The sequence below is a fragment of the Nicotiana tabacum genome, chromosome 22 (assembly GCF_000715075.1).
Source record: "Nicotiana tabacum cultivar K326 chromosome 22, ASM71507v2, whole genome shotgun sequence".
Classification (NCBI taxonomy): domain Eukaryota; kingdom Viridiplantae; phylum Streptophyta; class Magnoliopsida; order Solanales; family Solanaceae; genus Nicotiana; species Nicotiana tabacum.
The window spans coordinates 82,656,979-82,666,755 of NC_134101.1; the positions used below are offsets into that span (position 1 = coordinate 82,656,979).

General features: G+C 36.8%; 1 protein-coding gene across 1 annotated transcript; it reads right to left on the reverse strand.

Moving 5' to 3' along the window:
• Positions 1-319: 319 nt before the first annotated feature.
• Positions 320-6,396, reverse strand: LOC107824349 (cyclin-B1-2-like). Its single transcript, XM_016651096.2, has 4 exons — positions 6,139-6,396; positions 5,527-5,627; positions 1,380-1,477; positions 320-621 (listed from the first exon to the last, which is right to left on the reverse strand). The coding sequence occupies exons 1-4, from the start codon at positions 6,262-6,264 to the stop codon at positions 521-523; spliced, it is 426 nt and encodes a 141-aa protein (XP_016506582.1). The 5' UTR covers positions 6,265-6,396; the 3' UTR covers positions 320-520.
• Positions 6,397-9,777: the final 3,381 nt, after the last annotated feature.

Sequence of the window (9,777 nt, forward strand, 5' to 3'; positions counted from 1 at the left end):
CAATTTTCAGGACAAAATGTCCTGAGTTATTCTGCTGTTAGGATTTTTAATCTAAAATTTGAGGAGAAAATAAGTACCGGCTAATCTCTAAATAGCTTTCCTGAGAATGACTATCTTTGCACTTGTCTCTAATACTATAGCCATATCTCTTATTTCAAATGAACTGCGATCAACAAAGAACTTCACTGGTTCTTATCCGCTGGCTTGGCGTTAACGTCCTGATCGCCATATTTTTAACATCCCTAACGAGTAACGAGTAGAATAGACCACAGCGAATCAATTTTAAGCTCTAACACTGCCTGTTATGGCGTAAATCAAGTTTTCACCACATTCTGAACAATATTAATAAGAAACTGAGGAGCGTGATTCAAATTAGTGTAGTGGAAAATCAACATAAAACAAAGTCATATAGGTTATCACTCTTTTTCAAACACAAATATATTGGAATAACCAAGATATAAAGCTTCGAAATGGTACACTCCAGCAGCATTATAAAACATGAAATGAAACGTCAAATGATTTAAATGAAACTGGGGCACACTGGTCCTCTAGAAAGTCCAAGACGCACTTCCATGCCGTGATGCATGTCAGCTGGACGGAAACTTTCAGAATCCTTTGGATCTGCAGGATTTATCAAGAATAAGAAGAAGAATTCAAGAGCAACAACAATATGTATTATGAATAAAATTTTAATAACACGGGCAAACGAACAGCAAGTAAACCTAACGAAGCATCAAATGTTCACTGTACAGGCATTTCAAGAACATGCAAAATAACAATCCAAGTTGAAAGCAAACGATTGTCACAGCATCAAATTAGGGAAAACTAATCATTCCCTGCATTGATGATCCTAAAAGAACAACCTGTTGAGCTTTGCTTAGGTGTGCATGAACAATTTTCTTGTCTTAACAAATCTATCCAAGCACACAAGTCACAACAACATGAGAGCCACGTGAAACATGTTTCAGCTAATCTAATGTCACAATATCTCACTTGAGCAGTTCATAGGGGTCTAACCATGCAGAGGGGATTTTCTAACTTCTGCCCTTTAGAGAATTATTGAGGTGAAAATCATTCTACATACAAACCTCTAGAAAGCGAAAAAATTTGACAAAACAATGTTGCTTGTACAGGTCACAGACTTTGACAAAAGAGACTATTGTTCGTCAAATAATGCAGCTACTTCAAACCGTGAACTAATTAAGGAGAATTGAAAGTCAATTAGCCAATGGAGTTGATTAAGTATCTAATTAGCAGATGGCGATCAAGAGGAAGGTCAAATCACTCAAAGGCATTTCCCAAGAAAATTCATAGTCAAGATCCAGTGAAGAGAAACAATAGTCAATCATAATAGTCGGCATATCATAAATAATGTGTACCATTTAGATAATCCTCAAAACCAAAGTCGTCCAAAGCTCCTGTTAAAGCCTCTAAGCCCACCATTGAAGATGGTATACTTCCAGATGGCCTCTGAAATCTGCAAATACTAGAATTAATGAGTTTCAAAAAACAGATCCCAATAGCTGCTGAGGTTAAACAGCTTCTTTGTTGCATCATGTATGTACACAAAATAAGCTATGTAACCTCGAAATACAGTACATTTCGCATTTCACCAGAGAAAGTATATTTGCCAGTAAAAAAAAAATCTACATAACAGAACCTGGCAGTGAGATCTCTGAGACTAATCAAAAAGGATCTTATACATAGAAATGGTACCTTGAAGACCAAATAAATGACCTTTGTCAAAGACGTTTCTATGTAAAGAAGAAAGAAACACCAAAATAAAGTTGATTTACACTTGCATATTTCAATAGAGTTACCAACTTCTCCATACTTTTTTAATGACCAAAAATTTTCTGAGAGCCCGTGGCACACGGTTTGAAATTTGGTGGATAATCCACCCCTTTACCTTTCTCCACTTAAATATCAAGCTTTTGCTTGCGATAGGGCTCAAACTCGTGATGTGCGCCTAACACACACATCATGGGCTGCACTCTTACCATTAGATCAAAACCTTGGGGGCTACCCACTTCTCCATGCTAATAGATTTCTTTTTGAGAAATCTAACTTAATACTAAAGTAAGACGGTATTTTCTTTTTCCACTCAAGAAATAATTCCTCCAAAAGTAAAAAGAGCCAAAAACCCTACCAATCAAAAGAAATAAAACTCAAAAAGAACAAAAGACCTCCAAACACCATACAAGTCTACCGATGAAGGATGTACAACATCTCACCATTAAAGGGAAAAAAATAAGGAAAAGAACATATGATCATGTAGATAATGTGAGTCACATTAATACGCCCTTTATGTTTGATTTCAGAATTAAAGATATCCCACAAAATCCCTAACACAAACATCAGCAAGTTTGCAAAATTGAACAAAAAAATTCCGTCTGTTAATTTTCTGTCTCATTTGGACTGCCACGTGATGCTTCTTCTTCCTTACTCACCTTTGTATAAAAAACTTAAACCATTGCAGAGAAAGTCCCACTTTGCTCCCTTTCATAGAAAAATCCTATGCAAACTCTACTTACCTCTATCAGCCCCTATCACCAATCAACAACTAACACGAACAAACAACAACAACAACAACGACCCAATATAATCCCACAACGAACAAACAACAACAACCCAGTAAAATTCCACAAGTGGGGTCTGGGAAGGGTAGAATGTAGGCATACCTTACCCTTACCCCGGAGCGGTAGAGAGCCTGTTTCCGAGATACCCTCAGCTCAAGAAGACGAAAATAGACAATAGAATATGTGACAACAACAACAAAAATAAGAAAAATAATATAAGCATCGTAGGAAACAGAAAATAGATGGAAAAGCAATAACAACAACAATCATGCCACAGTACTATGAAAAAAATGGAAAAATAATATGGACACAACATACACCACTAATAATCCAAGACAATACCCTAACAGACTAGCCCCATCACCGGTACGAAGGAAGAAAGACGCTTGACTCCCTCCTAACCTTCAACCCTAATGCTCGACCTTCACACCTTCCTATCAAGAGCCATATCCTTGAAAATCTGAAGTAGCGCCATGTCCTGCCTGATTGCCTCACCCCAATACTTCTTAGGCCGTCCTCTACCTTTTCTCATACCCGTCAAAGCCAACTGCTCACACCTCCTAACCGGGGCATCTTGGCTTCTCCTTCGCACATGCCCGAACCATCTAAGCCTCGCTTTCCGCATCTTGCCGTCTATAGGAGTCACGTCCACCTTCTCCCGAATATCTTCATTCCTAATCTTATCCAGCCTAGTGTGCCCACACATCCATCTCACCATCCTCATCTCTGCTACTTTCATCTTATGGATATGGAAAATCTTGACTGGTCAGCACTCAGCCCCATATAACATGGCCGGTCTAACCATCGCTCTATAGAACTTGCCCTTAAGTTTCGGTGGCACAATCCTGTCACACAGGACTGCAGACGCTAACATCCATTTCATCCATCTCACCCCTATACGATGCATGACATCCTCGTCTATCTCCCCATCCCCCTGGACAATTGACCCAAGGTACTTGAAACAATCAACAACCAACACGGAAGAATCATTATACCTCTACTCACTTATTTAGATCAGAGCTTTAGATCTGCTCCACACATTCACGAGCATAAGAGTGTGTGTTGATTCCAACAACCTAAAAGGTTTTTTAGGTGCTTTTGCAATCTCTCCATTAATAAGATTGGAAGGTATAGAAAATTTTAGATAATCTGCTGTTATTTCTCCAAGGAGTTTAAGTAGTGGCAACTAGCATCCTATAATTAGTGCTAATAGCTAATGTTTCAAAGTCAGGTCACTTAAATTGCAACATTACCAGCAATTGTTAAATTTTCTCTTCGGCTTACATAGGGGGGTTGCAAAAACTATCTGACAAAAATCAGATGCATCAGCAACACTACAGTGTAATAACATTTTTCACTCAGTGCTTATAATGCTCCTTCATGCAGAATAATTTATATAACCCAAATGCAAGCCAGCTGCCAATGACATCAGTAAGCCATAGTTTACCAAGAAAGATGCCTTCATCAGGCAACTACGGTAAGCTAAATCGTCATGGTGCCTAAGGTGCACTTTCTGCAAAAGCGAGCAGCAAAACTATCCTCCACGACAGGTTAGAATGCATCACGTTCTGATTGTCCAAAAAGAGTCTTTTTCCATTTAATTTGAAAATTATTTCCCTAAGAGAGACACTACGAGGATGTTCTTAAGCCAATAAACCTCAGGGCAAACTTAATTATTCAAATAATGTTTTAGGAAAAGATTCTATATAATGCCTTGAACTACATACAAGCATGAGAAACATCAATCTAGAATTTTAAGAGACTCAAAGGCCTTTACTCGAGTCTTGTATAAGTAGCAGACTCATGTCGCTATATCCTATGCCCAAATTCTCAGTGTCAGACAGGAAGAAATAAACTTGACTTATGAATGAAAATCCATAGTGTACTTTCTCCAGAATTTTAACTCAGAAACCTACCCAGCTCACCACACAATTGAGCTGCTAGCTAGGCAAATACAATACCTAGAGAAACATCCCATTTTTTATGATGTGGTGTCTGCGCCAGCTTGTGCGCACTCGACTATTCCACCGCATACCTGCTACCTCGAATTAGTACAGGTACCAGGTAACTCTGCCCGCCAAGGTTTGGGCAAATGGAAAGAAATCACCTAGTATTTTTTTTTTGTCTCCGGTGGGTTAAACTTAAGACCATTGTTCTCCTCCCCTTCATTGACACTAAGTCACATCTTCGATTATATAAATATCCCATTGATTTGACAAGAACAGCGTCTAATCGGTCAGAATCAAGGAACAAAGAAGAAATGAGTAACAAATGATGAACATGAAAAGCACATAAATTTTCCCAATAGGAAAATAACTGAATCAAAAATTTATACGCCCAATAGAAAATATCCCACAATGAAAAACCATAGCTAGCAAGTGCTTTAGCACAAGTAATTCTTTATATATCAGAAAAATCAGCGCATAAGGTTATACAAACAAAGTTATAGACTATTATCTAATCAATCAACTATATCTCAATCAAAAATTCTCCTACAACTATTCCACCCTCTTCGGGGCCATTTCATTCCAACAACAGGGTAGGATGATGCATTAAGCTCCCGTTATGCACGAGGTTAGGAGAAGGCCCGAACCACATTGGGTCTTATGTAAGCAGCCCTTGCATTTTTGCAAGAGGCAGTTTCCGCTGCTTGAACCTATGACCTCCTCATCACACGACGACAATTTTTACTGTTACAACAAGGTTCCCCTAAAGTAATACACTACAAGCAAATTAATCAACTACGTCTCACTTCAAATTCTCCTACATCTGTTCCACCGTACTCGGTCCTATTTCATTCCAATACCCAATAATTTGCCTTTTAACGAGCACTCTAAGGCTAGATTCTTTAAATTTCACATCTATTCTACACTGACATAGAGAAAAAACTTTAAAGTTACCTCTTTATCAAAAAATAAACTTCAAATTACTTAAAATAAATGCCAACCTTGAAAGAATTTGGAGCTCGAGCTCCAACTTCATAGGTAAAGCCGACCCGTAAGTGTTGGCAAGGATCTTCCTCTTCAGCTCCTCTTGCCTAACCTTCGCCTGCCAAAGTTAAAAAAAATTAAGGAACATATATTGAAAATTATAGTAAAAACACAATTATGGCATTTAACATTAATAGTTTGCTAAGATTACTTAAAAGTAAGGTATAGCATATGCGACAGAGTGACGTCGCTACCAAAATCTGCTAAAATTCAGTTCTTTGTCACTCTAATTCGTCCAAAAGAAAACTTTACTAATTAATGAATATTTACTCCATCCATGTAATTTAAACTGTCATAACATACTACTTACTATTTATTCTAGGTTATTAATCAATCTATTAACTATATTACATGCAATTACCTTTTAAATGATTGTGAAAATATTTTGCACAAAACTTAAAATCTTCTTAAAAATAGAACTATACATGAACAGTGTGATAAGAATAACATTATTGTAAGTGACAGAGTGGGCATGCTACCACGACCACTGAGATTCAGTTTTTTCTCGCTCTAATTTGTTCAAACAAATAATTTGAGAAAAAAAAAGTGTGATATGGAAAGGAGAGTACGGAGTGGTAGGAAGATTCGAGAGGATGAGATCCGACGATGTCACTCTTAACACCATGAAGACCGAATCGAAAAGCATCACTTCTCACTCCACCGATTTCGTGTGGTATACTCTTTGAAGCTTCCATTGCTGATTGCTCTCTTCGTCTGAAAGAATTAAGGGGAAGAAGAGATGGTGAAGGACGTAAATGGAGAAAAGGGCCTCACCTGTGGCTTCTTTTGGCCGGCAGAATTTTGAGCAATCGAATAGCCTGTTTGGCCAAAACTTATAAAACCAACTTATTTTGAATAAATGTTTTTCTTAAAAATATGTTTCAAAAAAAATATTTTCGATGATAATTTATATTTGAATAATTAATTTAAAAGTTACTTTGATCAGTAATTAGTATTTATCCAAAATTTTAAAAAATAGTTTTAATAACATGTTTGAACAAGTTTCGTTTTGGCCAAAAGTATTTTTTTTATTAAATAAAGCATTTTATTTTTTCAAAATTAAGTTATTTAACCCAACTTTGAGTAGGAGCAAAAATCAGAAAAAAATAACTTCTTCCCATAAAAACACTCTTCTGTAAAAATACAGTTAGAGGCACTTTGGATCTAGGAACCATTTCAATAAAAACACTCTTCTGTAAAAATACAGTTAGAGGCACTTTGGATCTAGGAACCATTTCATAGTATTGAACGCCGAAATTAACCAAGGTTTTTGGAACTTGGAAATGATTTGTTCCAGTCACTAGTGACAAATACATATTTTCTTTTTCCTCTCCTTCGTTCCTGATATTTTTCTTTATTTATCTATTTTCCTTTAAAGAATAGAACAAATTAATAAGCGCTCATCGCAGGACTTCTGATCCACTGCAACCATGATGCATGGAGTTCATGAAACCAGATCGAGGTATGATCATTCTCCATTGTCGCTATATCGGAATTATAATATCGAGATTTTAACTCATTTATTATAAGAACTTATTGGGTTTGAAATTGATTATTGTACTTATATAATGAACTTTTCAACATATATACTGATTCGAGCCAAAGCTAATATCATGCAGTTGAATCCAAAACTTGACATTTAATCATCCAAAACAAGTCTCCTTCATTTCATTGAAGCCTTTACATATACTTAGCTATCCATAAGATCAAACCTCAAATTAAAATAAAAGATTAGCTACCTTGATAGACAAAAGCATTAACCTCTGCCTTATAACACACGATGGTGTGGTTTATTATTTAAGGGCCATTTTTAATTTATTAAGTTTAATTAGAAGCGGCACTGAGTAGGCTGAATGTTGCACGTACGGGGGAGGTAACGAGCTCTCTCCATGATGCGCTCAGACTCTTGGCCTCGGCTACCACGTTCCTGCATCATCCTCCTCCTCCTCCTTAGAGCTTCGCAGCGGCATTGGGTGTCCATGTTCCTCAATTCTTGGCAACATTGTTGGAGATGCTGCTGTCCTTGGTTGCTTTCATCGTCGTCTCTCACCATGCTCAGCTCGTCGCCATAATATTGGCGGCTTCTTGAAAGGTACATGTATCCTGCGGATCAACCATAAGCAAGATTTTATATAGTTGATTTATACTTAATTTTATACTATTAGTTTCTTACCGGACTTTCCGAAAATATCGACGGATATGTGTGGGATCCTTAAAAAATAATGTATTTTTGGATCTTCGGCAGCTGTTCGCGCAATATAGGTTTCAAGCAGGGTATATATATATATATAATCCTGCAATTAGTGTTGTACGCAAATTTTTGTCCGAAGTGATATCAGACTAAAAATTTTACACTTAAGCTGAAAGTGAACTTGAATCTAATAAACTATGTTGGTTTCAAGACTCTATTTCTGTCTCAAATTTATATTTGCTTTATACTTTTATTTTCAAGCATTGTCATTATAATCCTGCAATCAGTAACGTATAATGTATTGTGCAAGTGATATTATTAGACTTATTATGTTGCTACATTCAAGTTGCTGTAAGTGAATTTGAAACTAATTAAACTATATCCTATTTTATACTACTCTATTAATTTAGGTTTCCTTTGTATTATTTTCATGTAGTGCCAATTTATTGTTGATTATTTTTGAAAAAGATATATTTACAACTACACATGCATATAATTTAAAAAAATAAAATTTTGTGAATTAGTGTTGTCGGATGAGATCCCTTTCCAAAGGGTGTCTTCGTCACTACGTACGTACCTGCAGTGGTTCAACCTCTGCCTCTGGATCTGCTCTTGGCACCTTTGCGACCCCTGATTTTCGTGCTCATCCTCTGTTGAGGTGGCGGTGTTGGCACTTGCAACGACTAACAAGCACAAGAGAAGAGAAGCAACAAGTGAAAGCTTCCCCATGACAACAACTAGTGAAATATAATTGTTGTGGATGTGATGGTGAACTAGATTTTGAATAGTATTTATAGCAAATATGATGCTTTTGCATGGCAAATACGTGTTGAATCTCTGCTAATTAATTAGGTAGATGATGAAAGTTAATTACCTGAGAGGTAAACGTGGCTAGCTTCAACCTTCCACATCAATTTACATGCAAATGCTGCCTGCTGCCGAAAAGCTTTTTGTCCATCTCTCTAGACGTTCTGTGCTAATATGAAGGGCTAAAATCTCATTGGACTACCAAACATTTCGTTTTGGACTATTAGATCAACAATATATCCTAAGAATGCCTTGTGCACGCTTCACATATTTGATTGTTCGCGTCCTAGAATTGTTTGCCGTAAAACGCTACAGTTAAATTTATACGTGATTTCTAAACAAATAAATTAATTTGATCCTAAAATAATAAGATAATTGAAAAAATATATTACACTTAGCCTTGATATGAAGACGAAATGACAGAAATAAAAATTGCGATAGCGAAGCCTCCGGGCGCAACAGTAATAAGAACAAAAAATAAGAAGATAAAATTGTATAGAGCTTTGAGTAGATTGTAGTGTCGGTTTGCTAGAAAATTCGTCTCCTCTACAATAATAACAGAGCTCGCTATTTATAGCTACGTCTAGGGAACGAGGTCCTAGGATCGTGCCCTTCTTTAATGTCAATTATGAGGGCCATTGATGAAGATGTAACGGTAAGCATAAATGTCAAATTTCTTGTAACGGGCAGCGTACTTAATGCTGTGGAATATTCTTCATTAATGCCACGGGGCGGAGGCTATTTATTACTTCTTTATGAATGTCATTCTTTCCGATATCAAATGGGATAATTGTCTTCGGTTTCACGTGTCATTCTTTTAAACGGCCACTTGGCATGACATATTTTACCCTATACACATAGTCCCCCTGCTTTCCGGTGATGTACCCTTGTATCACTAGGAAGTTGATAGAAACACTCTTTTGGCGGGAATTACTATGATTCCCTCAGAAGGCTTCTGACGGTTGATTAGACGTATGTCTCTCCATATTTAATGCCCCAAACACGCGTCATCCTATGATTCAGCATAACTTTGCCGATTATCGAGGTAATTATGGCCATAAATTTAGCCGCCAAAACTTTTACTTATACGCATCAATCATCTTCCCTTATACTCCACAATTTTGCAAGCTTTCTAAAATCTGCCTTAATGTTTTTCTTTAACTCCCTTCAAAGAGAAAAGCTTTTCTTTCACTCAAATGGCTTCTTCTTC